General features: G+C 60.7%; 5 protein-coding genes across 6 annotated transcripts; 1 reads left to right on the forward strand and 4 right to left on the reverse strand.

Moving 5' to 3' along the window:
- Nucleotides 1-2,536: 2,536 nt before the first annotated feature.
- Nucleotides 2,537-3,905, reverse strand: LRRC10B (leucine rich repeat containing 10B). The gene has a single exon (XM_030483689.1). The coding sequence runs from the start codon at nt 3,903-3,905 to the stop codon at nt 3,039-3,041; it is 867 nt and encodes a 288-aa protein (XP_030339549.1). The 3' UTR covers nt 2,537-3,038.
- A 1,403-nt stretch (nt 3,906-5,308) lies between these two features.
- On the reverse strand, nt 5,309-8,395 carry PPP1R32 (protein phosphatase 1 regulatory subunit 32). Of its 2 annotated transcripts, none has more exons than XM_030483677.1 (9): nt 8,324-8,395; nt 7,644-7,752; nt 7,325-7,551; nt 6,267-6,376; nt 6,127-6,177; nt 5,954-6,040; nt 5,773-5,877; nt 5,631-5,703; nt 5,309-5,542 (listed from the first exon to the last, which is right to left on the reverse strand). In XM_030483677.1, exons 2-9 carry the CDS (start codon nt 7,679-7,681, stop codon nt 5,421-5,423), a joined length of 813 nt encoding a protein of 270 aa, XP_030339537.1. In that variant the 5' UTR covers nt 7,682-7,752; nt 8,324-8,395; the 3' UTR covers nt 5,309-5,420. The 2 variants fall into 2 exon arrangements, with proteins under 2 accessions (XP_030339537.1, XP_030339536.1); XM_030483676.1 differs by lacking the exon at nt 8,324-8,395 and adding an exon at nt 7,833-8,232 and having other exon boundaries at nt 7,644-7,743.
- Nucleotides 8,328-11,466, reverse strand: SDHAF2 (succinate dehydrogenase complex assembly factor 2). Its single transcript, XM_030483723.1, is given in 5 exon segments — nt 8,328-8,570; nt 8,683-8,715; nt 8,718-8,791; nt 9,961-10,184; nt 11,360-11,466. Coding segments are annotated over 5 exon segments (486 nt in total). The 5' UTR covers nt 11,375-11,466; the 3' UTR covers nt 8,328-8,430.
- CPSF7 (cleavage and polyadenylation specific factor 7) lies at nt 11,373-23,312 on the forward strand. Its single transcript, XM_030485382.1, is given in 11 exon segments — nt 11,373-11,560; nt 12,065-12,185; nt 17,525-17,620; nt 17,622-17,744; nt 18,252-18,355; nt 18,563-18,708; nt 20,150-20,558; nt 20,656-20,774; nt 20,865-21,033; nt 21,634-21,807; nt 22,149-23,312. Coding segments are annotated over 10 exon segments (1,644 nt in total). The 3' UTR covers nt 21,803-21,807; nt 22,149-23,312.
- A 964-nt stretch (nt 23,313-24,276) lies between these two features.
- TMEM216 (transmembrane protein 216) lies at nt 24,277-26,051 on the reverse strand. The gene is made up of 5 exons (XM_030483725.1): nt 26,009-26,051; nt 25,766-25,867; nt 25,244-25,336; nt 24,600-24,801; nt 24,277-24,513 (listed from the first exon to the last, which is right to left on the reverse strand). Exons 1-5 carry the CDS (start codon nt 26,019-26,021, stop codon nt 24,498-24,500), a joined length of 426 nt encoding a protein of 141 aa, XP_030339585.1. The 5' UTR covers nt 26,022-26,051; the 3' UTR covers nt 24,277-24,497.
- Nucleotides 26,052-26,230: the final 179 nt, after the last annotated feature.

Here is a 26,230-nt window from a genome sequence, read left to right on the forward strand (position 1 = left end):
GCATCCCCCCCAGCACCAAGAATGCCCCCCAAGCAATAAACATCCCTCCACCACATGCACAAGGCAGGGGAAGGATGGGGCAAGGCTGTGCTCAAGGACCCCCTGGTGAAGGGGGCACATGCTGGGGGTGAAGCACTCCAAAGGGAGGGAACAAGGACAACCCCTATCCCAGAGCATCCCCATGGGCTCCGGGATGCCTCTTGCCACCCCTGAGGCTGCCCAAAGCACCTGCATGGGCTTAAGGCTGGGCCTGCTAATGAGGTCAGCTAATGAGGGCAATTAATGCGGGTTCATTAGGAGCAGCCCTCGAGCAAGAAGCTCTTTCTCAAGGCAAGGTGGTGGCAAGCAGTGGCTGTGCTGGGAGGTGGCTCCTGCCTCGCTTGGAGCCCCGATGGGGGCTTTGGGGACCCCCAGTTATAGGGGGGCAATGCTGATAGCCCAATGGTGGCAGCTGGAGGGTGAGTGCTGGGTCTCTGGGGGGTGATGTGTTGGGTAGGGACTGGAATACACCTCTGGGTTGGGGGATAGAGGCAGGGAATGATGTCCTGCGTGGATAGATGCCGGTTGGTGAGGTAGGGGATGTGCCAGGAGCTGGCTGCCGCCGCACAGGCTCAAGTGCCTGTGTTAAATAATTCACTGAACACTGGTCTTGAATAAGTAAGAGAAACTCCAAACGCAGGGATGGCAGCAGAGCCGGGCTCCCCGTTCCCTCTGCATCCACCTTTCCTTAGTGTTAGAGGTGACAGAAGGGGACAAAGCTGTCCCCAGCCAGCTCCTGTGTCCTGATGGAGGGTAGATCCCTGCTGCTTCCACCCCTTTGGACTCTGCTTTGTGCCAAACCTGGACACTTTGGCACTAACAAGCTATAGTTGGCATCAATGTCACCCAGCCTGGAGTTGTTTTATCACACTACATCCTTGAACACAGCGAAAAGCATCCCCGCTTGGCCCCACGCCGCGATCCCGGTGCTCCTGTTGCACGGAGCCAGCCCCGTTCCCGAGCCTCTTCCTTTGTGTTTTTCGGGAGCAGATGGAAATAGCAGCGTGATCCCAGCTGCGTGGAGGCCATGAGCTGTTGTACACGGGGATGGGGAGTAGGCAGGGATATATATAGAGACAGACGTATGGATGATGCACTGTGCGCACCAGCGTCCCCGAAATACTTGTGTGTAGCAGGAAAATGTGAGGTTCCTGCTGACTGCAGCAGCTCCTGACTCTTGTGTCACCTCCCCAATGCCACTGTGGTGCCTGGACACCAACCCTGCTCTTTTCCCAAGCCAGAGGGTGAAAACCAGGGCTGGGATAGTGGGAAGAGGCTGCAATAACGCAGGGACCCCCATCCCCATGGGTCAGAGCTTCTGGATCTGGCTGCAGGGACAGGCTGGTGGCACCCAGGGCCACCTTCACCCTCACCTTGCACTGACTGCTTGACAAGGGTCTGCATGGAGCTGGTGGCAGCAGAAGGGATGTGGCATGTAGGAATTCCCACCTTATAGCTGGAGCTTAGTGTCTCTGTCAGCACCAGCACCCTATGGGGTGATGGAGAATGAACCTGCCCATTAGCAGCAGTGTTTCCCCAGGCAAAGCAGCAGCACCCCAGGATCTATGGCATGACCCTGAGGGCTGGGAGCCCCCCATTGCTGTGTCAGCACCTCAGGGTGGCATACATGGGGTTGGGGGTGCCCCATGCCTGCTACCAGCCACAACAGTGATGGTTGCTTGGATGGCAACAGGGACCAACAGCCTGTACCTGTCCCTATGTGGAGACCTGGAATTGGGGGGTAAAACCTCTCAAATCCCAAATCCACCACCCTGAAATGGGATTGGGAATGGGGCCTGCTTACTGCTGGGAAGTCAGGAGCTCCATCAGCCTCTGCTGCCGGCGGGGCTGGCACCGACCTCAATGAGGATGCTCCACTGCATCTAAAATAGCTGTGGTTCCCACCACGGAGCAGGCAGGGAAGGGAAGAGCCAGGCAGCAGCAATCCCACCGGCACGGCAGAGGATGTGGCAGGAGCACTGGCTGCCTCCCAGCCACCAACCCCAAACCCCCAGTGATCAACAGCGGATACATGGTCTGAAACCTCCAGCCCTCCCAATGGTGCCGATGTGGCTGAGCTGCCCGTGGCTCGGAGACAGGCAGAGGGAAGCAGAACTCCCTTCAATGCCAAAAACAAGAGGAGCTCTTGCAGCAGGAGGTGTTGCTGCATTCCGAGTGGTTCCTAAATAGACCCTGTCTCACAGAACAGACCCCATCACCTTCCTCTCACACCACGTTTCCTTGGGGTTGTGCTTTTTATTGCTTGAGTTTGGTACAAAGAGCACTCAGGGAAGAGAAGAGGAAGGACGAGGTGGCAGCCCTGGCTTTGGTGCCTGTTTTGGGGCAGACAGAGCTAGAGCTTCTCTTCCTATATGGAGGTAAAACCCTTTCAAGGCTTAAGACAGGCCCAGGAGGACCCCACCAGAGAGTTCTCTCTCCCCCATCCTGATTCCAGCAGCAGGATGGAAGGTTTGAGCGTGAGAAGGGGTCTGTGCCCTTGTTGTCCAACCTTGCTCTTCAGGGTGACGGGATCCACATGGATTGGATGCAAACAGTGTTGCATTGCCTGTCCTGCCCCAGGGAGCTGGGAGCAAAGGATGCCCATGGAGGTGGCAGGGCGGCTGCAGAAGATCCCCATGTCCATGGGGACGCCTGGCTCTCAGCAGCACTGTGCTGCCCGCCAGGACCTGCCCAGCAGGCAACTGGGGTCCGTGGGGTCACCCATCAGGGCAGAGGGCTGCTTCCCCCATCCAAGGCACCCTGTGGTTACATGGGACGCTCCAAGGTGGGTTTGTGGATCCCAGTGTAGATCCATGAGACAGCTCTTTGCTGTCCCAAGCAGGAGATGCTGATGCTGGGACTCTGCTTCTTTACATGGAGGCTGTGAGCTTCCTTATTCCCCAGCCCCAGCTGGGAAATGCTGGTCCTTGGGAGCCCGGCCGAGGCTTCCCATCCCTCTGTGATGCTTCCCTATGGGTGTCTGGCTGCAGGAAGGAGGCTCATGTTTCCCCTGGGGAGCCCGGCAGGGCTGCGAATCCACCCTCCCCATCCTCCAGCAGCGGCGACCCATCCTCGGGGGCCACCGCTGGGGCCTCGGTGCCTTCTTCCTCCTGCTCCTCCTCTTCTTGGCGCTGGAGGCTCTCCAGGCGCTCCTGCCTCGCTTCCATAAACTCCTGCGCCCCGTTCCCCACCAGCCTCACGGCATCCCCGACGCGGGGCGGCTGATGGACGGGGTTGTGGTCGTAGGAGAAGAGGCGCAGGGCGGCGAGGCCGGCCAGGTCGGGGAAGCGGGCGATGCGGTTACGATCCAAGTCGAGAACGCGGAGCTGACCCATGCGCAGCAGCACCGGGGGGAACTCCTCGAAGCGGTTCCCGTAGAGCCAGAGCCCGCGCAGCTCGGCCATGCGGGGCAGCGCGGCGGGCAGCCGGGCCAGCCGGTTGTCCCCCAGCTGCAGGCTGCGGAGCTCGGGCAGGCGCAGGAGGGCGCGGGGGAAGTGGGCGAGGAAGTTGCCCTCCAGCCAGAGGCAGCGCAGGCTCTGCAGGCTGGCGAAGGCGGGCGGCAGCCCCTGCAGCCCGTTGCGGCCCAGGTAGAGATACGCTAAGCGGGGTAAGCGGCACAGAGCCTCGGGCACCTCCATCAGCTCGTTGCCGTCCAGAGCCAAGGTGCGGAGGTGCCGGAGCGCCGCCAGCTCGGCCGGCACGTCCCGCAGCCCCGCACCGCTCAGGTAGAGCTTCCGCAGCCCGCGCTGTGCCCAGAGCGCGGCCGGGACCCGCCCGCCCCGCACCGGCAGCCGCTGCTCGGCCCCGTCCGGGCCCTCGGCCACCGCCGCCCGCGCCCCGCGCCCCGCAGAGCCGCCGCTGCCCATCGCAACGCGGCCAACGCCGTCACCACGGCAACGCGCCGCGGCCAATGGGGCAGCGGGGATACCTGCGCGGGGACACGCCCACCCCGCACCGGGATGCCACGCCCCCTGCCCCGCCCCTGCCCTGCCTGTCCCTCACCCCGTGTCCTGCCTGGACCTCTCTGTGCCACCAATGCTCTGCCTGTACCTCACCCCATGTCCTGCCTATACCTCCATTGCCCTGCCTGTACCTCTCTGTGCCACCAATGCCCTGCCTGTACCTCACCTTGTGTCCTGCCTGTACCTCTCTGTGCCACCGATGCCCTGCCTGTACCTCTTTGTGCCACCATTCCCCTGCCTGTACCTCTCTGTGCCACCAATGCTCTGCCTGTACCTCACCCCATGTCCTGCCTATACCTCCATTGCCCTGCCTGTACCTCTCTGTGCCACCAATGCCCTGCCTGTACCTCTCTGTGCCACCATCGCCCTGCCTGTACCTCACCTTGTGTCCTGCCTGTACCTCTCTGTGCCACCATTCCCCTGCCTGTACCTCTCTGTGCTACCAGTGCCCTGCCTGTACCTCACCCTACGCCACCATTGCTTTGTCCTGCCTTTACCCTGCCCTACCTGTGCCCTGCCTATTCCCTGCCCCATCACTGCTCCAGCCTGCCTTGCCTGTGCCCCACTCTATGCCACCACCATTGCTCTGCCTGTACCCTGCCCTACTATCACTCCATGCTGCCTGTACTCTGCCCTGTGCCACCATTGCTCTGCCCTGCCTGTACCCTTCTTGTACCCCATTCTGCCCCACCATTGCTCTGTCCTGCCCTGCCTGTGCCCTGTTCTACCCCTGCCTGCACCCTGCCCGTCCCCACCGCAGGCAGCAGCAGCACCTCGCTCCCCTTTCCCCTCTCCCTGCTCATCATCTGCCCCTGCCCGCGCTGCCCCTTCCCCCGCTGGGTCCCTCCATCAGGCTCAGCACCTCCCTGGGTGCCGGGCTGGAGAGCGGGGGGTCCCTCTGTGATCACCCACACCCCTGGGTGCTGCTGCACCCCCTCCAGTGCCCTTTCCCACCTCACGAAGCCTCGTTGATGCCCCAGGGCCAGGCAGGGCAGGGACAAAGACCCCGAGTGATAACCCCATGCCATAGCTGCCACCTTCCTCCTCCTCCTCCTCCTCCTCCTCCCGCTGCCCACCCCAGCCAGCCCTGCCTGCTTTCCCTGCCTGAAATCAGCTGTGTCATCCCAAAGCCAGCTCGGATAAGCCGGGCTCATACAGCCCTCCAGTGGCTGTCGGCCAGACAGCACCCCAAGCCCCCCCCAAATCCTCCTGCCCGCCTTTGGGGTGCAGGCAGCCCCCAATAGAAGGCCTGTGGGCAGCCACCACCCCTCCATGGGGGTGACAATGGCAGTGGCATTATGCCCAGGAAGGTTGCTTTGGAGTGTTTATTCCTCCATGGGGGAAGAAGGAAAACTTCCAGGGATTTGGGGGTCCCCAATGAAGCTGGGGCTACCCCCAAGGCTGGGACAACGGGGGGTGTCACACCAGGAGGTGGTCAATGACATCCCCCAGCCCAGTGGGGTGGTTGTTGGTGCTGAAGCCGCTGGGACGCTGGGGCTGGATTCCACCAATGGGTCTCGCTATCCAGGTTGCATCCCGGGCTGGAATACCATGGAGACATGGAGTGGTGAGGCTGGAAACCCAAATTTGGGGGCTGCAAACCCCCCTCCATGGCCACCCCAAACTCACCTGGTGCCGCAGAGGACGGGGTTAGGCGGTGGGTCACGTACTGGCCGTAGTTAGTGGTGTACCCTGATTGTTCCTATGGGATGGAGATGAGTTGGGAACGTGTTCCCATGGGATGGGGATAGGGATGGGACCATGCACCCACCATCCTGCCAGCAGCCTGCCGCCCCAGCAGCCTGGCCTGGGTCTCTCGGCTTGCCTCCAGCCCTTGGGACACGAGGGACACCGAGTGTCCCAGCGTGGGCAAGACCTGTGCGGGGACAGCGGGTGAGGATGAGGAGGACACGGAGGGATGGGGATGGACAATGGGATGGGATCCTGCTCACCACCGTGCCCAGGCAGCTCTGGCCCTCCCGGGTGAACCCGCTGCCTCGCTCCGAGCCTGCTGGCAGCATTGGGAGCATCTCACTGCCCTGCAGGAGGATGGAATGGGGTGGTGGGACGTGGTGGCACCTCATTGGGGTGGCACCTCAGCACCCCGTCCCCTCGCCCCACTTACGTGGCTGTGCACAGAGGGCAGGTAATCCCTTGCGGTGAGGCTAACGCTGAGCTGTGGGAGAGAAGAAGTGCCCCATAGGGTGCAAAAGGGGGTGGGGGGGACTGAAGGGGGACAGGGGGCACGGTGGGGTGGGTGCTCACGGGCTGGCCCTGCCGGATTGGCAGAGGGGGCAGGAAGGAGTCGGTCCTCTTGGTGGCCTTGGTGAAGCCTGATTGCTCCTTGGTGCCAATGGTGACCTTCTGCAGGAGATCTGTGGGGAGCAGGGAGGGAGTCCCATTGTCCCCAGCCCATGCTATGGCATTACAGGGTGTCACAGAGCCTGGGCACCCTGCATTTGGGGGTGCTCAGGGATGGGTGATACAGGGCAGGGGATCCCCAAACCCTCCTGGGGTCAAAAATCCATCAATGCCCCAAAACAGCCTAGAGTTGGAGCTGGCCCTGGGACCATGAACACCCCAAACCCTCCAGGGGATGGAGCTGGTCCCAGCACCACCAACACCCCAAAACCCTCCTGGGGATGGAGCTGGTCCCAGCACCACCAACACCCCAAAACCCTCCTGGGCATAGAGCTGGTCCTGGGACCACCAACACCCCAAAACCCTCCTGGGCATGGAGCTGGCCCTGGGACCACCAACACCCCAAAACCCTCCAGCGGATGAGCTGGCCCCGGGACCACCAACACCCCAAACCCTCCTGGGCATGGAGCTGGCCCTGGGACCACCAAACACCCCAAAACCCTCCAGCGGATGGAGCTAATCCCTGGACCATGAACACCCCAAAACCCTCCTGGGCATGGAGCTGGTCCTGGGACCACCAACACCCCAAAACCCTCCTGGACATGGAGCTGGTCCTGGGACCACCAACACCCCAAAACCCTCCTGAGGATGGAACTGATCCCAGGACCACCAACACCCCAAAACCCTCCTGGGCATGGAGCTGGTCCCAGCACCACCACACCCCCAAAACCCTCCTGGGCATGGAGCTGGCCCTGGGACACCAACACCCCAAAACCCTCCTGGCATGGAGCTGGTCCTGGGACCACCAACACCCCAAAACCCTCCTGGGATGGAGCTCGCCCCAGGACCACCAGCACCCCAAAACCCTCCTGGGGATGGAGCTGGCCCCAGGACCACCAGCACCCCAAAACCCTCCTGGGGATGGAGCTGGCCCCAGGACCACCAGCACCCCAAATCCATACCTGGCTGGAGAGGACCAGTGCAGCAGTTCTCGCTTAGTCTGGTCCGGCTTTGGAGGAGCCTCATGTGCCGGGGACTCACCATCCCAGCACGGAGGCAGGAGGGGGGGCACTCCTGCAGGTACCCGCTCTGTGGCTGGTGGATGTGGCGGGGCAGGATGCTCCTGCCATCAGGGAGCCAGAGGGGCTTGAAGTGCTCAGCGGTGGTGGTCATGGTGTCCTGGCAGTGGCTGCGGTGGGAAGCCACATGGATGTGATGGAGTAGCCCCAAAACTTGCCCCCTTTGTCCTCCCCCCCCAGCCCCATAGGCAAAGGTACCTACCCCTCTGCTACGCTGTGCGGGCGCAGCAGGCAGGACATGGCTGAGTGGTTGTTGGTCACGTAGCCAGTGCCTGTGTGGTGGCCGAGTTGGGGACGGAAGCCTGGCTGGCCTGGGTGACAGCAGGGAAAGAGGGATGAGCTTTGGGAATGAGCCCACTCCACTTTTAAGGAAGGTTTTGGGCCCCCCTACCATGAGCCACAGCATAGTTTGTGGCATAGAAGTCCATGAGGTCAGAGCTCCCCCCGGTGAGTGCCTTCTCCGAAGGGGACACAGCATCCAGCCCTGGGGCAGGTGGGTCCTGCCCCATGGACCGCAGCTTGGTGCGGTGACAGACAAAGGGACAGGCAGCCTCCATGGCTGGGCTCTTCTGGAGAGCAGCTCCCTGCCTCACCAGAAAGCTTGGAGCCTGCGGAATGCTCCTGTGGAAAGGGATGTTATGATGGGGACAGTGTCTCCTAGGAACGGCTCAGTCACACAGTGACAGTGGGTTCCGCTGTCACCGTGACACCCCACTGAGGGCACCAGGGAGCAGGATACCCCACTCCAACCTCCCCCAGGGCCCCAAAAAGAGGGGTTTCAAAGGGACAGGTAGGAGTCGGAGGCAGCAGTGAGCTGGCATGTGCTTGGAATGCCACCACCTCCCTCCTGAACACTGCCAAAGAGCAGAACCCTGAGCTCACAGCGCAGCGGGAGCAGCCACGGCTTTATTCAGCATGCCCCAAGAGTCCAAAGGAGCTGCTGGAGGAGGAAGAGGAGGAGGAGGAGGGCCCCAGGGAGAGCAGCAGCATCACTGTTGTGAGTGGGGGTGCTCAAAGAGGTATTCCAGGTCCGGTTGCCGCAGCCTCTGCTCCCTCTTCTTGTTCTTGGCGAACTCCCGCAGCTTGGCCATCACCTCGCTCTCAAACTCCACCGGTGTGGGCTTTGCTTCTGGGGTACAAACAGGAAAGGAAGGGCTGTGCCGTGGCCTGAAGCACCCACACTCACCCCAGCAGCGAGGGGATGGCAGGGCAGGGCAGGGCAGGAGGGAGCTGCTCCGTACCTGTGGCCCAGTAGTAGATGTCCCAGTCGTTACTGGCTCGTTGATGAGGCGGTCGTAAAGGTTCAGCTGGTGCTCGCTCATGTGGTGCAGGTTCTCCTTTGCAAAGAGGCTGCAGAGAGGAATAAGTGTGGAATGAGTGAGGATGAGTGTGGAAGAGCCAGGCTGGCACCCAGCACCCAACACGGTGCCAGAAGACATGAAGGAGCTGGACCAGAGGACCTCCTCTCCATTAAACACTCCTCAAGTCCCAAAACACAACTGGCCGTGCCTTGTTTGTACATCCCAAAGGATTACATACATCCTTCCCAAAGGATTTTGGCTCAGCCATCAGCTTCCTCACGTGCTTCTGGCTCTGCCCCATCCTGCCCTGCAGCACGGATCACTGCATGCAACGTGGACCAGAGCAAAGCTCTCATGGTGATTTATCCAACTGCTCCTTTTATCCTCCAAGCAACATCCCGTCTCCTGAGGTTTGGATTCCAGCTGCACACTAAGTACCCCACCAAACTCTTCCCTGCAATGCTCAGGGCTCTTCAAAGACTCCTAGAATCAACCAGGTTGGGAAAGACCTTCAAGATCATCAAGTCCAACCATTCCCCAGCACTGCCAAGGCCACCACTGACCCACGGCACTGAGGCCTCAGCTACACGGGGTGTGAACACTTGCAGGGCCGGTGACTCCAGCCCTGCCCTGGGCAGCCTGTTCCAATGCCTGAGCACCCTCTGGGGAAGGAATTGTTCCTCAGCTCCATCTAAACCTGCCCTGGGGCAGCTTGAGGCCGTTTCCTCTTGTCCCATCCCTTGTTCCTTGGGAGCAGAGACCAGCCCCCTCCTGGCTCCCTCCTCCTGTCAGGCAGTTGCAGAGAGCGAGAAGGTCCCCCCTGAGCCTTCTCTTCTCCAGACTAAACCCCCCCAGGTCCCTCAGCCGTTCCCCATCACACTTGTGCTCCAGGCCCTGCACCAGCTCCAGGGCCCTTCTCTGGCCCCGCTCCAGCCCCTCAATGTCTCTCTTGGGGTGAGGGGCCCAGAACTGACCCAGGATTCAAGGGGCAGCCTCACCAGTGCTGATATTAACTAAAAACCTTTAGGGAACCGAACTAGAACTCACTTCAAGCAGCTTTTCTCCCTTAGGTCTCCAGGGCTGATGTTCTCTCTCCTGTTCTCTCATCCCTGGCCCTGGCTGCAGGGCACAAACTGTGAGGGTGCTGTGGGGAAGGACAGACAGTGGGGACAAGGTGGCCGAGGAGCAGGGATGAGGGACGAGCACCCCACAGCTCACCTGAGCAGGATGCAGTTCTCCAGCATCCCCCTCTTGCGGCTCTCGTACAGCAGCCGGGCTCTCTTGGTCTCCAGAGGCTCATCCGGACGCTCCTGCCAGGGGGGCAACGGGATCTCCAGCAAATCCTTCCCGGATTCCGGCGGGGAATCCCCTCGGTAGCCGCGCTGCAGCGTCACCGGGCGCAGGCGCCGCCGGCACAGAGCCCACGTGGGCAGGGAGCAGAGCTGGGACAGGCACAGGGATGGTGCAGGGGACGTCAGGCCTGGCTGCACCAGCACACACAGCCCCCCCCCAAAACCCTGCTGGGCACGACCCCCACCCATAACCCCCCCAGATCCTGCTGCCCCCCCCCACCTCCCATATAATCCCCCAGATGCTGCTGTCCCCAATCCCCCATCTATAACCCTGCAGACCCTCTCACCCCCCAATCTCCCATGTAATCCCCCCCACATGCTGCCCCCATCCCACATGCTTTTCCTTAGACTCTGCTGCCCCCGACCCCCCACATAACCCCCCAGACTCCTGCCCCCCAACCCTCCATATAACCCCCTAGATGCTGCCCCTGACCCCCCATCTATAACCCTCTAGACCCTCCTGCCCCCTAATTCCCCATGTAATCCCCCAGATGCTGCCCCCAAAAGCCCTCCTACAACCCCTCTCAGACCCTCCTGCCCCCACCCCACCATATAAACCCCCAGCCCCTGCTGCCCCCCTGACCTCCCATATAAACCCCCCCAGATCCTGCTGACCTCCAATTCTCCATCTATAACCCCCCAGACCCTCTTGCCCCCCCGATCTCCCATATAAACTCCCCAGATGCTGCCCCAAATTCCTCCAACCCTGCTGCCCCCAACCCCTCATCTAAACCCCCCCAGACGCTGCTGTCTCTGACCCCCTACATAACCCTCCAGTCACTCTTTCCCCCCCGACCCCCCATATGACCCCCCATATGCTGCCTTCGACCCTTATCTATAACCCCCCAGACCCTCCTGCCCCCCTAAATCCCCATATAACCCCCAGACACTGCTGCCCCCTAACATGTATATAACTCCCCCAGCCCCTGCTGTCCCCAATCCACCCTATAACCCCCCCCAAGACCCTCTTGCACCCCCCGACCCCTCATCTATAACCCCACATATAACCCCCCAGCCCCTGCTGCCCCCCCAAACCCCAGATGCTGCTGCTCCCACCATCTATAGCCCCCCCAGACCCTCCTGCACCCATAATCTCCCACATAACCCCCCAGCCCCTGCTGCCCCCAACCCTCCATATAACCCCCTACACTCTGCCGCCCTCATCCCCATCTATACCCCCTGACCTTGCTATCCTCAACCCCCATATAACCCTGACCCCCCCATCCCCATCTACCGCCCCCATGACCACCCCTTACCCCCCTCACCCTGGCGGCCGCCATGTCTCCGCGGTGCCCTTCTACCCTCTCTTGGGGCCGCTCTATAACAGCGGGCGGACCAACTCTATGGTACTCGGTAGCGGCGGTGGAGGACCTCCCCCCACCAGTAGAGGCGGGGCGGAAGGGCGGGAGGGGGCGTGGCCAGGACCGGAAGGGGCGTGGCGTGGCGCGGCGGCGCTGGCGGTGGCGGTGAGCGCGGTTGGCGCGCGCGCTCGGGGCCTGCTGGCGGTAACGGGCGGGGCCTGCACCGGGGGGGGGGGGGCGGGAACCGGGACCGGGATGAGGCGGGAAATGGAGGGGGGGGGGGGGAACAACGGACCCGAACCCCCTTTTCGTTACCACCCCCCTCCGGTTCCACCCCTTCTCTTCCCGGCCCGTTATGGCGGTCTCGGCCCCGGTTGCGAGGCCTCAATGTGTGAAGGGGGGGGGGGGGGGCCCCCAGGTACCATAGAGCCTGGAGGTGGGAGATGGGATTTGGGGGGGCCCCGTTGTGGTCACCCCCCGGTGTGGGTGAGGTTGGGGGTAAACGGGGCCACGCTTCCCCCCCCCCCCCCGGCGGTTAAGGTGGGTTTTCTCGCATTAAAGAGGGTGCTGGGAAATAGGGGGCCCCCCCAATTCCATAGGGGAGAAGTGGGGGGCGCAGAGTGGGTCGCTGATGGGATCCCCGCCTTTCCTCTCCTCGCCTCGCTGCAGTGTCTCCTCCCGTCCTCTGCCGGTCCCAGCCCCCGGGCTCCTGCTACTGCTCCCGCCTCTGGAAGTATGTCTGAGGGGGGTGGATCTGATCGATATCTACGCCGACGAGGAGTTCAACCAGGTGAGAGGCTGCACATCCCGCTTCCGGGGGAAATCCGCTGGATCGGCATCGTCCAGCTCCTTAACGGGTGTGGGAATCAGTGGCTATGGATGGACCGTTGAGTGTGTCAACACGTTGAGTAGAGGCAGAAGAGACAAGCAGGAAAGGGTGGTCCCAGTGTTGAGGAGTCCTATGCAGAGAATCCATCCGGATTTAGGGTTTGGGTGCTGGAGTGGTGCTAAATCTCTGCTGGATTTCAACATACAATCCCGGAGTGGTTTGGGTTGGAGGGAGCTCATCCAGTCCCAACCCCCTGCCGCGGGCAGGGACACCTTCCACTGTCACCCAGTGTTTGGGAAAGGGAGGCAGGGTTTGGATCAGAACTTTTTGTCGGAAGTGAGGAGTGAGGAGAGCGTCAGCTGGTTGGGGAAGTGAGAAATCCCAACGGGAAAGAGGCTCTGCCAGGGAATGGCCAGGGAAAGGACGCAGAGCACCAAGGCTGGGGGCTCGCTGTGTCGGAGACGTGCCCAAGGGGCTGTCTGGGAACTCATGGGAAGAAGTGGATGGAGAAGGGGAATGTGTAGCTGTTGGAGAAGGAGATTTTGAGGGATTCATGGAATCCGGGAGAGCATAATGTGGACATGGATGTTTGGAGGTTCAGAACTGCTGTGGAAAAACCATGGAGGGAAGTTGAGGGCAAGTGGTATGAACTGGGAGTAAAACACGTGGAGGAAGGATCCCCGTGAGCTCCTGGAGGGCTGAAGAGGACTGAGGGTGAGAAATTCCTTTCTTCCAAGGAATTCCTGGTGCTGTGTTGGGGAAAAGTGGGATGGTGGAAGCTTGTGTTGGCCACCTCGGAGCAGAGGGGACTGTGAGGAGGAGCTCTTCTGCTCAGAGCTGGCTCTCACACTGCCAAAGTAATGGGATCCTCACCAGGAAGGTTGAGTTGGGAAAGCAAATTCCTGCTTGAATCCCTCTGACTCCAAAACACTGCATTCCTTCCTTCAAAAAAACCTGGAATAATCCCAATTCTCTATGCATTAAACTATCTAGTTGATGGTGCTGGGACCAAATGGGACTGCTCTGGCTTAGGAATAGCCTCAATTGGATGAGTTTGTTGCAATTTGCTTTGAAAAGAATTAGGAAATGGGTATGGCCTGGGCATTTGGGAGCAGAGGGAAGAGCCGGAGAGCTGCGGGAATACAGGTGGAAAGAAACTTAACAGGAGAGCTCTGCTGCTTCATGGGTGCTCTGTGGAGATGGGCAGGTCCTGCCTGTGCCTGCAGGTAGGCTTTCCCATGGAGGCTTGGCTCCCAGGAGCAGGAATGGTGATGGAAGCAGGAATGGTGATGGAAGCAGTGGCTTGAGTTGACGTGGGATGTCTATACCGGGATGCAGAGAGAGTCTCTGGTGGATCTGGTCTGGTGGTGGTGATGTCTTGGGCATCTTTAGGAGTGAAGAAGTCGAGCAGCATTGAGAGGAGGCTGGAGCAAGCCTGGCTGCCCAGCAGGGAAAGGTCTACCCAGAGGGCTTGGTGGACAGGAGACAGAAGATCTTGACCCCACCAAGTAGATGGTGGCTTCTTGGAGCTGGAAGTGAGCATTAGACGCACCTTCAGGCTGTGCCATGGCAGGAAGGAACCGGAGTTAATCTGCGGATCAAAGGGCAGTGGGAAGGTGCTGTGGTTGCCCTGTGGTCCTACGGCGCACCAAGGGATGCTGGTGTGGTTCTCAATCCCATGGAACACGTGGGAATGCCGCTCATGGTGCCTGGATTCAGCCCCGTGCACCTCACGAGTTGGTGTGGGGGGGTTCAGGGTGTGTTTGCTGGGCTGGGGTCTGGGTGGCAGCAGTGAAGGTGGTGGTGGGGATGAAGAAGCCTCACGCCACTGATGGGTCTGCAAACGTGGTGTGATGGCAGGGGCAGAGACCAGCAGAGTGGACTGTGAGTGCTTGTGCTGTGGGTTCTTCTACACCATCACCCCATCAGGCCGTGGACATTGTCTCTTGGGACCTTAGTAAAGCATTGACACTGTGTCCCACAGTGTCCTCCTGGAGAAACTGGCTGCTCGTGGCCTGGATGGGTGGATTCTTTGCTGGAAGCCCAGAGAGTGGTGGTGGATGGTGTCACCTCTAGTTGGTCACTAGTGGTGGCCCTCAAGGCTCAGTAATGGGGCCAGTGTTGTTTGAGATCTTCACTGATGATCTGGACGAGGGGAGCAAGGGCCACCTTGACCAGTCCCTTTGCAGGTGACACCAGGTTGGGTGGGAGTTGATCTGCTGGAGGCTCTGCAGAGGGATGTGGCCAGGCTGGATCTCATGGGTTCAACAGGGCTCAGCGCTGGGTCCTGCACTTGGGCCAAGCAGCCCCATGGAATGCTCCAGGCTTGGGAAGCTGCTCATGGAAAAGGACCTGATGGAGCTGAACAGGAGCAGCTTGTGCCCAGGCAGCCAAGAGGCCACCAGCAGCCTGGGGCCTGTCCCAGCCCCAGTGTGGCAGCAGGGCCAGGGCAGGGATTGTCCCCCTGTGCTGGGCACTGGTGGGGCTGCCCCTCAAATCCTGGGTCAGTTCTGGGCCCCTCACCCCAAGAGAGACATTGAGGGGCTGGAGCGGGGCCAGAGAAGGGCCCCGGAGCTGGTGCAGGGCCTGAGCACAAGTGTGATGAGGAACGGCTGAGGGACCTGGGGGGTTTAGTCTGGAGAAGAGAAGGCTCAGGGGGGACCTTCTCGCTCTCTGCAACTGCCTGACAGGAGGATGGAGCCAGGAGGGGGCTGGCTCTGCTCCCAAGGAACAAGGGATGGGACAAGAGGAAACGGCCTCAAGCTGCCCCAGGGCAGGTTTAGATGGAGCTGAGGAACAATTCCTTCCCCAGAGGGTGCTCAGGCATTGGAACAGGCTGCCCAGGGCAGGGCTGGGCCACCGCCTGGGGGGTTCCCAAACCCTATAGAGGAGGCCCTCAGTGCCATGGGTCAGTGGTGGCCTTGGGAGTGCTGGGCAATGGTTGGATGTGATGATCTTGAAGGTCTTTTCCAACCTGGTTGATTCCATGATTAAAGAAGAGCATTTATAGAGATCCCAGAGGAGCTCTAAAATCTCCCAAGCTGCAGCATCCCTGGAGGAGCCCAACTGAGGAATTCTCCTCTGCCCCCCTCTGGTTTTGTTCTCAACTTTCTGCAACTTCCAGGCAGGAATCTTCCAGCCTTGGGCCGTTTCCAAAGCACTTGGAGTAGGGGTAGGAGTGTGTGAGGTGGATTAAACAAACAGCTGAGCTGTTTGGAGAAGGAGTATGAAAATACAGCTCCCTGTTGGAGTTCTTGTGACCTTTTTATCAGCTCTGCAGCTGAAATAGCTGGATGGAAACGTTACAACTGCCTTAGAAATGGGTGTTGCTGTTGAGAAGGTGTTTGGGGGGGGGAAGACTGACAGGTTGAGAGTGTTGGTTGTTCAGCCTGGAGAAGAGAAGGCTCCTGAAGGGGAGACCTTAGAGCAGCTCCAGTGCCTAAAGGGGCTCCAGGGAACCTGGAGAGGGGCTTTGGGCAAGGGCCTGTAGGGACAGGCCAAGGGGAATGGCTTTAACCTGCCAGAGGGGAGACTGAGATGAGCTCTGAGGCAGAAGCTCTTCCCTGTGAGGGTGCTGAGGCGCTGGCACAGGGTGCCCAGAGAAGCTGTGGCTGCCCCGTCCCTGGCAGTGTTCAAGGCCAGGTTGGACACAGGGGCTTGGAGCAACCTGCTCTAGTGGAAGGTGTCCCTGCCCTTGGAGCTGGATGAGCTTCAAGGTCCCTTCATCCCAAACCAGTCTGGGATTCCATGATTCCATGAAAATGGTTTTATCTTTATGTTTCCACGACCCTTTGAACACTGTGGACTGAGCACCCTTCCCCATCTCTCCCCTGGGCCACGTTTTATCTGTGCCATTCCCTCACCGTCACAGTATAGGGAATTTAACCATCTCATGCTATTTCTAGAGATGATATTGCCCAAACTGCCTTTGAATGCCTGGAATTAAGGATTTGGGAGCAGAGCCTCAGTGTTCCTGCGCAACACAGGACCTGCACCTCACTCCCATGGGACAGAACCTCACGTAGTAACTTGTAGCGTGAAAGGATGCTCAACACACGTTGAATCCGGGTGAGCAATTAGTTTGGAGATCCGTAGTAAACACAGCACTCGCTCTACACTCCACATTAAATATAGCCTGGAACAGAGTGGGAATGTGGGAATTGGGAGGCAGAGCCAGGACGTTGGAGTTCACAGCTCTGCTGCTGCGGCGGCTGCTCGTGCATCTGCGTGGCGCAGACGGTGCTTGGGGCTCCCACCCTGCACAGGGCTCTGCTGGCCCAAAAAGGAGTCAATGTGGTGGCGTTTGGAGCTAACCAGGCTTGAGGGTGGGTGTACAACCACCAGGGTGGACTTGTGGTGAAGCATGTGCCTGCCAAAGAGCAAGAGGCTCATCCGGTGAGGGTTTGCACCACTGAACTCTTGCCCTCTGCACGCTTATGAAAGGTGAATTTCTTCCTGCTAGCTCCCAAAGAGCAAGTTGAGTCTTGTCTCGTTGCTCAGGACGTCCTCATGAGGCAGTTCTATGCTCGAATGAGCGGAGTGCTGGGGCTCAGTGGGTGGAAAAGCAAAAGGTTCGTAGTTTGGGGGAGGAAGAGCAACCCAGTGCACATGGGTGAAGCCTCGTGGTTCTGCTTCCTGGAGTATTCCTCCCTTCTCCACCTCCTTCTGTGTTAAAAGTGCTCCAGGGTTATGTCAGCATCACAAAGCAGAGTGCATCACCTCATCTTTGGGGTACCAGTAATCTCCATTGCTGGGGAAAGGAGGTGTTGATCCCCTTGTTGTGGGGCTTGTGTTAATGCTTGGCTGGGCTGGACTGGAGCTGCTGGAGCGAGGCCAGAGGAGGCCCCGGAGCTGCTGCGAGGGCTGGAGCAGCTCTGCTCTGGAGCCAGGCTGAGAGAGCTGGGCTGGGGCAGCCTGGAGAAGAGAAGGCTCCTGAAGGGGAGACCTTAGAGCAGCTCCAGTGCCTAAAGGGGCTCCAGGAGACCTGGAGAGGGGCTTTGGACAAGGGCCTGTAGGGACAGGACAAGGGGAATGGCTTTAACCTGCCGGAGGGGAGATTGAGATGAGCTCTTAGGCAGAAGCTCTTCCCTGTGAGGGTGCTGAGGCGCTGGCACAGACTTTTCCCAGAGAAGCTGTGGCTGCCCCATCCCTGGCAGTGTTCAAGGCCAGGTTGGACACAGGGGCTTGGAGCAACCTGCTCTAGTGGGAGGTGCTGAGCAGGGCCGGGGGGGGACCCACAGGGAGTTGTTTCACCCCCGGGATCTCCCCTCTTTGGAGCTGCTCACGGTGTCTCCCCGCAGGACTCTGAGTTCAGTAATGCTGATCAGATGGACCTGTACGACGACGTGTTGGCCGCGAGCTCCCAGCCCCCCGAAAGCCGCAGCAGCAGCTCCGAGCCCCCCCCCCGAGATCCGCCAGGAGCCATCCCCCAAACCCAACAGCAAGGCCCCGGCCATCCTGTACACCTACAGCGGGCTGCGCAACAAGAGAGCTGCTGTCTACGTGGGCAGCTTCTCCTGGGTGAGTGGGTCACTCTCTGCCTGGGCTTGCTGTGGGGAGGGGGGTTCCAACTGGGGGCTCCTGTGGAGCAAATGTGGATGGGGATCTTCAGAAACACCCCCTGAGGGGCTGTGGGGCTCTTTGGAAGTGCTGGTCCTCCTCAATCCAGTGGTCCAAGATGGATTGTGAGCTGGGCTTGACTTTGGGATCAGCCCTGAGGGGCTTCAGATCCAGTTTGGGGCAGTTGATCAGTGACCAGAGTGCACTGGCTGCTGCCCCTGCCTGGCTTTGCCTTCTCGGGGCTGCATGGATGAGTCCTCTTCTCCATGATGGACCGTTCTGGGAATGCTGTGTCTTATCCAGACCTCTCGTAGCCGTGCCCAGGGCCTGTTGCCATCTGGAGGTTGATTGTAAACTCCATCTATGGGCTCTTGAGGGTGTCTGCACTCCAGTGCCCTGAGCCTGGGTTAGCAGGGGGACACCAAAGGGCTGCATGAGCTGACACCAGCATCTTTCTCCTCCCCTCAGTGGACAACTGACCAGCAGCTGATCCAAACCATCCGCTCAGTCGGTGTCTACGACGTGGTGGAGCTGAAGTTCGCAGAGAACCGAGCCAATGGCCAGTCCAAAGGGTGAGAATGGGGGGGATCCAGGTCCTCACCCCCACATCCTTTGTGGTGAGGGGGCACACGATGCTTTTCCCAGCTGGTGCATCTGCCTGGAGCTGGGATGGCAAAGCAGAGACTCCCAAACAGCATGGGATAAGGAGGAGGGGATGTGGGACATCAAGCTGGGTTCAGCTTGGGGCTGCCTCACCAACCGCTCGTGCTTCCCTACAGGTATGCAGAGGTGGTGGTTGCCTCTGAGAACTCAGTGCACAAGCTCCTGGAGCTCCTGCCTGGCAAGATCCTCAACGGGGACAAGGTGGAGGTGAGGCTGGCCACCCGGCAGAACCTCTCCCAGTTCGAGGCCCAGGCTCGCAAACGTGAGTGAGGCGAAGGCACGTCGTGGCACGGGGGGGGTCTCCACACTGCAGGTCCCCAAGCAGAACTGTCAGGCTGAACCCACCAACACCTCAGGGTGGGGGGGACACTGCCAGGAGTCTCTGGGGGTTGTTTCCTATTGCTGCTGAGTCTGATTAGATCCTGACCCGAGTCTTTATGATCCCCTTTTTAGGTGCTCACACACCGTGAAGATCCCTCGTAGCCTCCTCCTCCTCCTCTCCAAACTGAATGGGCTTAAGCTCTTCAGCCTATCAACATAGCTAAGACCCTCCATATCTATTAGTAGCTCTTCTCTGGATCTCCTCCAGAACTTGTCCATCCCTGCGGAGGTAAGGTGCCCATCACTGGACACAGTATTCCAGCTGGGGCCTGGCCGTGGGGCTTTCTACAATGGCAATAGGTGGTCCTCGCCTCACTCCGCAGCGATGTGACGCCCCAGCCCCAGTGCTGGGGGGCTCTGCTGGACCCACAGGGACTGTTTGGGCAGGAGCATGTTTGGCAAGAGGAGGTCTTGACCAGCTCTGGTCATTGTAGATCCCATGGCCTGTTTCACACAAGGAAAAACCACTTCTTCCTAAGCACCCTGGCAGGTTGCAGCTTCCTTCCTTCAGCTACGTCGGCTGCTTGGCAGCACCTGGGCACTGTTAGACCGTGTCCAGACCTGCCCTTGTGTCCTGGTGGAGCACAGGGTGTTCCCTCACGCTGCCAGGCACCAGAGTTTCAGCCTGGCCCCAGGGGCCTCATCATGGCATGGTTGAGCTCCTGTGAAGCCTGAACGGTGCTTGGCTTGATGGCCAGCAGAGCAGCAGGGCCTGGTGGGGAGCTGTGGCTCCCCGCTGGGGCTCAGTGCCCTCGTTGTACATCAGTCTCATCCTCAAAGCCTCTTTGGACGCAGCAAAGGTTCCTGCCCCTCTCTTTGAGGGCAACCAGGTGCCAAGTTCTCCTTCCTCCAGCAGCTCCGTTGCTGTCAGCACTTGGGTTCTGTCCCGTCGTGTTCCTCCACGCTCAGGCCTTTCCGAACCCGTATTGGATCTCTCTCTGGGGCGTTTAATCTCTTCGGGGACCCGGCGAGCTCTCTGCTGGGGAACCTCTCACCCTCTCTTGTGGCTTTTGGCTTCTGTCCTTGTAAACCCACTCGCTCGGTGGCTTCGGCAGAGCCCCGCGGGGCGCTGGCACCGGGGACCGGGCGCTGCTCCCCTCTTGGAGGCACGTGGAAGCGGAGGCTACGTGTGGCTGTGGCTGGATCTTGCTCTGGGCACCTTGAGCTCTCCCGAGGCCGGAATCTCACGGGGCTGAGGGAGAGGATGGTCCTTGCGCTGGTCACCGCGGGTGGGGAGGAAGAGGAGGAGCAGGAGGAGGACGACTCCAAGAGCTGCAGATGCTCTGACTGTAGCTCATGGCTCTTTCCCATCCCGCTTCCAGGTGTGCCTCCCAGGGCCCATTCCCGGGATTCCGTGGACTCCGTGGATGGCCGCGCCACACCGACAGAGAATGCTTTGCCCACAGCCCGTGTGGAGAAACCCCCCTCGGTCCTGCCCTTCTTCAACCGGCCCCCCACCGCCCTGCCCCTTATGGGGCTGCCCCCTCCACCAATGCCACCACCACCCCCTTTGTCCTCCGGCTTCGGTGTCCCCCCGCCACCCCCCGGCATCCACTACCAGCATCTCATGCCCCCACCGCCTCGACTGCCCCCACACCTTGCTGTGCCCCCCCCGGGGGCTGTCCCCCCTGCCCTGCACCTCAACCCTGCCTTCTTCCCCCCACCCAACGCGGCGCTGGGTCCCCCACCGGACACCTACGGCAAGGCCATGGCTCCCTATAACCACAGCAGGTGAGCTGGGGTGAAGAGGCGGGGGGGGGGGCCTTAATGTGGTCCCAAATAGGGATGGGGGGGCGGGTTTGCTGAGCCCCACATGTCTCTCGTGCAGCCGGGAGCTGGGCCCACCAGCCCCCCCAGTGAGTGAAGGGGAGTTTGAGGAGATCATGAACAGGAACCGGGCCATCTCCAGCAGCGCCATCTCCAAGGCGGTGTCCGGCGCCAGCGCAGGTAACAGTGACCGTGTCCCCCCTGTCTCTGTGTGCGTCCCCCTTGTCCCATGGTGGGTCTGCCCCCCTCAACCCCGCTGTGCCCCCCCAGGTGACTACAGCGACGCCATCGAGACCCTCCTCACGGCCATCGCCGTCATCAAACAGTCCCGTGTCGCCAACGACGAGCGGTGCCGCGTCCTCCTCTCGTCCCTCAAAGACTGTCTGCACGGCATCGAGGCCAAGTCCTACAGCACCGGCGCCAGCAGCAGCTCCTCCAGGTACCACCAGGCTGGGATCCAGCAAGGGGTGGCTTCACTGCATCCCATCATTGAATCATGGAATGGGTTGGGATGAAGGGAGCTTAAAGCTCCTCCAGTTCCAACCCCCTGCCCCGGGCAGGGACACCTTCCACTAGAGCAGGTTGCTCCAAGCCCCTGTGTCCAACCTGGCCTTGAACACTGCCAGGGATGGGGCAGCCACAGCTTCTCTGGGCACCCTGTGCCAGCGCCTCAGCACCCTCACAGGGAAGAACTTCCTTATCTCCAACCTAATTCCCCCCTGTTTCAGTGTGAACCCATCACCCCTTGTCCTATCACTCCAGTCCCTGATGAAGGTCCCTCTCCAGCATCCTTGTAGCCCCCTTCAGACACTGGAAGCTGCTCTGAGGTCTCCACGCAGCTTCTCTTCTCCAGGCTGAACAGCCCCAATGTTCTCAGCCTGGCTCCATACGGGAGCTGCTCCAGCCCCTGAGCATCCTCGTGGCCTCCTCTGGATTTGCTCCAACAGCTCCATGTCCTCCATGACACCAGAGCTGCACCCAGTGCTCCAGGATCATCCCCGGAGGTGACCAAAAGCCCTTTCTTTTCCTCTTCTCCCAGGAAAAGACACCGATCCCGGGAGCGCTCTCCCAGCCGGTCCCGGGAAAGCAGCCGGCGGCACCGGGACCTGCTCCACAGCGAGGACCGGCACGAGGACTACTTCCAGGAGCGGAACCGGGAGCACGAGCGGCATCGGGACAGGGACAGAGAGAGGGACCGGCACCACTGAGACAGGTGAGGGGGTGTCCCGAGGTGCTGGGAATCATCAGGGAATGGGTTGGGATGAAGGGAGCTTAAAGCTCCTCCAGCTCCAACCCCTGCCACAGGCAGGGACACCTTCCACTAGAGCAGGTTGCTCCAAGCCCCTGTGTCCAACCTGGCCTTGAACACTGCCAGGGATGGGGCAGCCACAGCTTCTCTGGGCACCCTGTGCCAGCGCCTCAGCACCCTCACAGGGAAGAGCTTCTGCCTCAGAGCTCATCTCAATCTCCCCTCTGGCAGGTTAAAGCCATCCCCCTTGTCCTTGTCAAACATCCCATGGGTTGCTCTGACCATTCTGCTCCTCTTTCCCACAGGAATTTGGCAGGAAGTGGTTTTTAATGGACTCGTATCTCCTCACCTCGACCAGGACTACGTGACGAGGCTGCTCCTCCCTCCCAGCCCATCCCAGCCCCCCCCAGCTCCCTCCGGACACCCCAGGAAAGCTGGGGAGCACCCAGGCCTCCCACCGACACCTCGTGGCCTTGGCGCCGGAGCCCGTGCTCCCTGCTGCTTCCCAGGGGGAATGCCAGCACCCGGCTCACCCCGCTCTGCTCCGTGGATACTCGGACCCAAAGAGAAATGGTGCTTTTCCTTCCATGGAGGGAGGTTGGTGAGGCCGTGCTGGGAAGGGGATGGACCCTTCCCGGGGGTGCACGGATCCCACTCCATGCTTGGGGTTGCTGGAAGCGGTACCAGGGGGTCTCCAGCCTCGTGCCCCCTTTCGTTTGGGGACACTCGTGTCCCCATCGCCCCAGCAGTGCCAGCGCAGGCCCCCACGCTGCTCCTTTTCCCCCTTATCCTCCCTGCTTAGCCCAGGAACACTGGGATGGGGGGGCCTGGAGTGGAGCTGGGGGTCACCCCCTTCCCTCTGCCCCACATTCCGGGGCTCTCCTGCAGCACCTTCCTTGTTTTAGAGGAAGAGGAGGCAGCAGGGCAGGATGTGACCCCCTTGGATGCTTACCCCTATGGCTGCTCTCCCTTATCCCCCAACCACCCTTCCAGGGGTGCTGGGGATGCAATGGGGGGGGTGGGTTCCCTATGCTCGAGGGGGCTGCCCCTCTCCAGGCCGTGAGGGATCCCAAGGGAAGCACCCAAGAAGGGTCGGGCTGAGCTGAGGAGACACGGGGCGACTTCCAGGGCTGGTGGCACCCTCTGAACTGCTGCTGGACAAGGAGAAAACCTGCCTCTGGAGGTCTTTTTAAGTTGAAACGACACCCCAGCACCATGAAACCCCATCTTGGGAGGTGCCAGGAGAGTTCTGGTTGGTTTTTCTTTTCTACTTAATGCCACATTTTTAGGTTTCTTTCCAAATAGTGGAGGGAGGGGGGGGGGGGAAGAACCCAAGTGCAGAGCAAACACCCCTGTTCCCCACCCAGTGAGGCGCTGCCCCTCCTGCTCGCAGTGACTAGAGATTTGTTTTGTCTTTCTCATAGGTTGGAAATTGTGTAATAAACTTGGATGACGTTGTCAATCTTTTAGATGGTGCTGGAGGGCTCTTCTCTGGGTGTCTGTCATGGAATCATGGAATGGGTTGGGTTGGAAAGGAGCTTAAGGTCATCCAGTTCCAACCCCCTGCCACGGGCAGGGACACCTTCCACTAGAGCAGGTTGCTCCAAGCCCCTGTGTCCAACCTGGCCTTGAACACTGCCAGGGATGGGGCAGCCACAGCTTCTCTGGGCACCCTGTGCCAGCGCCTCAGCACCCTCACAGGGAACAACTTCCTTATATCCAACCTAATTCCCCCCTGTTTCAGTTTGAACCCATCACCCCTTGTCCTCTCACTCCAGTCCCTGATGAAGATCCCTCTCCAGCATCCTTGTAGCCCCCTTCAGACACTGGAAGCTGCTCTGAGGTCTCCACGCAGCTTCTCTTCTCCAGGCTGAACAGCCCCAATGTTCTCAGCCTGGCTCCATACGGGAGCTGCTCCAGCCCCTCATCATCCTCGTGGCCTCCTCTGGATTTGCTCCAGCAGCTCCATGTCCTCCTGATGCTGAGGACACCAGAAGTGTACAAAATACTCCAAGTTGGGTCTCGCAGAGCAGAGCAGAGGGGCAGCAGCACCCCTTCAACCTCCTGCTCAAGCTCCTGTTGATGCAGCCCAGCACACACTGAAGCACCTCATGGTGGGTTTCTCCTCACCCAACACCCCAAATCCTTCTCCTCAAGCTGCTCTGAATCTCTTCTCCACCCAACCTGCAGCTGTGCCTGGGATTGCCCCAACCCAGGTGTAGGACCTTGCATTGCCTCTGGGGTGTTGAAGTGCTAAAGAGAGGTTTGGAGCGGTTTAAAGCTGCTGTGCTGAGTGGAAAGTGGTGGTTGGAGACTCTTTAAGTGCCTCTGAGCCACCTCTGATGGGTTTTTAGGCCCCTCAGAGCAGCGGGGGGGGGGCTCAAAGCCCAAACTGCTGCCCCAAGGGGGGACCCCAAGTGCTCAGGCCCCAGGTAAAAATAAATATTTATTGGAAAATAGTGAATTCTTGTGAGAAGGTAGCAAAAAAAATAGGAATTCTCTGTACCTGGAGCTGCCGTGCACGTCCCGGGGGGGGGGGCAGCAGGGTGGGGGCTGCCTGGTAGGTCCCTCCTGGGTGCTGGGGAGACACCCAACCATGGGTGCTGGGGCACCCGCTGCCTCCTGTACCTGGTCCTTCGGCGTGGCCTGGGGTCTCAGTATGAATCCACGCTGTGGAGGAGGGAAAAGAGGGCTGTATCGGTGTCAAACCAGCTTGGAAGTCTGGCATTCCCCATGGAGCAGCCTGGGAAAGGTACCTGGAGAAGGAGAGGAGCGCCAGGACACCCAGCAGCAGCTCCAGGGCGTAGAAGAGGAGGAGGATGGCGTTGAGGATGGCTTCCAGGCGCAGGGCATAGGTCTGCAGCAGCAGGTAATAGGCTGCCATCACGGCTGCCGGCACGGTCAGGGCCAGGCTGATGCAGAGCGGGACCTTCCGCTGGCACAGGTTGCCCTTGGACCCTGGGGGGGGGGGTGGTGACAGGGGTGGGGGGCACCCACAGTGCTCGGGGGTCCCCCCAATACTCTGTGGGTGGAGTGTTGCCCCGTGGGTTCCTGGAGCTCGGTGTCACCAGGACTTGGAATCATGGGATGGGTTGGGATGAAGGGAGCTTAAAGCTCCTCCAGCTCCAACCCCCTGCCACAGGCAGGGACACCTTCCACTAGAGCAGGTTGCTCCAAGCCCCTGTGTCCAACCTGGCCTTGAACACTGCCAGGGATGGGGCAGCCACAGCTTCTCTGGGCACCCTGTGCCAGCGCCTCAGCACCCTCACAGGGAAGAGCTTCTGCCTCAGAGCTCATCTCAATCTCCCCTCTGGCAGGTTAAAGCCATTTCCCTCGGCCTGTCCCTCCATCCCTTGCCCAAAGCCGCTCTCCAGGTTTCCTGGAGCCCCTCGGGACTCACCGAAGAAGATGCGAGTAGCCTCAGTGCCGAGGTAGAGGAAGAGCAGCACCACGTCCAGCACCAGGTTGGTGAAGGGATAGGGCAGCAGCAGCACTGCGGGCACAGCACGGCCGCATCAGCGCCCACCCCGGGGGCAGGGGCTGCTGCTGCCCGGGGTGGGTGCTGAGGGTGCTGAGGGGTGCTATGGGGTACCGGGGTGCTGATGGGTGCTGACGGGTGCTGTGGGGTGCTGGGGAGTGCTGAGGGGTGCTATGGGGTACCCGGGTACCGAGGGGTGCCAGGGCGTGCTGAGGGATGCTCAGGGGTGCCGGGGTGCTGAGGCGTGTTGGGGGGTGATGAAGGGTGTTGAGGGGTGCTGGGGGGTACTGAGGGGTGCTGGGGGTTGTTGGGGAGTGCTGAGGGCTGCTGAGGGGTGCCGGGGTGCTGAGGCGTGCTGGGGGCTGCTGGAGTGCCGAGGGGTGCTGGGGGGTGCCGAGGGGTGCTATGGGGTACCGGGCTGCCGGGGGGTGCCGGGGCGCTCACCCTTGTACACGAAGATGAAGGCCTCCAGCAGGAAGTAGGTAGCGCTGTACCACCCGTTGAGGAACAGCAGGACCTGCAGCGGGGCCGAGGAGCGCTGGCGGCCTGCGGGCACAAGACGGCCGTGGGCAGGGGACGGGGGCAAAGGGGACCGGCCCCGGTGCCCGCCGAGCCCCGCTCCCGGTGTCCCCCCAACCGCGGCCCCGCTCCCGGCGCCCCCCGGCCCCGCCGCGGCCCCTCACTCACTCCTGGGCGCCATCTTCCATCTCCATGGGAACCGCGGCCGCCCTCGCCCGCCCGGCCGCTCCCTCCGCCCTCTCTATGGTCCCGGAGGACCGAGACGCTGCGCCGCGGGTTCGAGTCCCGCCGCCGGCACTGGCGCATGGCGAGGGGGGAGCCCCGGGTGTCTCCCCCCTGCTCCTCGGTTGTGCCGCTGTTTTCTCCGCTGCAGGGTGGGCACTGCCTCGT

Source organism: Strigops habroptila, chromosome 4, assembly GCF_004027225.2.
Source record: "Strigops habroptila isolate Jane chromosome 4, bStrHab1.2.pri, whole genome shotgun sequence".
Classification (NCBI taxonomy): Eukaryota; Metazoa; Chordata; class Aves; order Psittaciformes; family Psittacidae; genus Strigops; species Strigops habroptila.

What these genes read in the sequence shown, in the direction of transcription:
- PPP1R32 (XM_030483676.1), bottom strand. Translation starts at nt 7,998, where the DNA reads ATGGAGGCTGCCTGTCCCTTTGTCTGTCACCGCACCAAGCTGCGGTCC. An exon ending in AAACTATGCTGTGGCTCATG is followed by an intron (nt 7,744 to 7,832) that starts GTAGGGGGGCCC and finishes CAGGCCAGCCAG; the next exon opens with GCTTCCGTCCCCAACTCGGC. An exon ending in CCGCACAGCGTAGCAGAGGG is followed by an intron (nt 7,552 to 7,643) that starts GTAGGTACCTTT and finishes TTCCCACCGCAG; the next exon opens with CCACTGCCAGGACACCATGA.
- TMEM216 (XM_030483725.1), bottom strand. An exon ending in CTTCATCTTCGTGTACAAGG is followed by an intron (nt 25,337 to 25,765) that starts GTGAGCGCCCCG and finishes CTGTGCCCGCAG; the next exon opens with TGCTGCTGCTGCCCTATCCC. An exon ending in GGCTACTCGCATCTTCTTCG is followed by an intron (nt 24,802 to 25,243) that starts GTGAGTCCCGAG and finishes CCCCCCCCCCAG; the next exon opens with GGTCCAAGGGCAACCTGTGC.
- LRRC10B (XM_030483689.1), bottom strand. Translation starts at nt 3,905, where the DNA reads ATGGGCAGCGGCGGCTCTGCGGGGCGCGGGGCGCGGGCGGCGGTGGCC.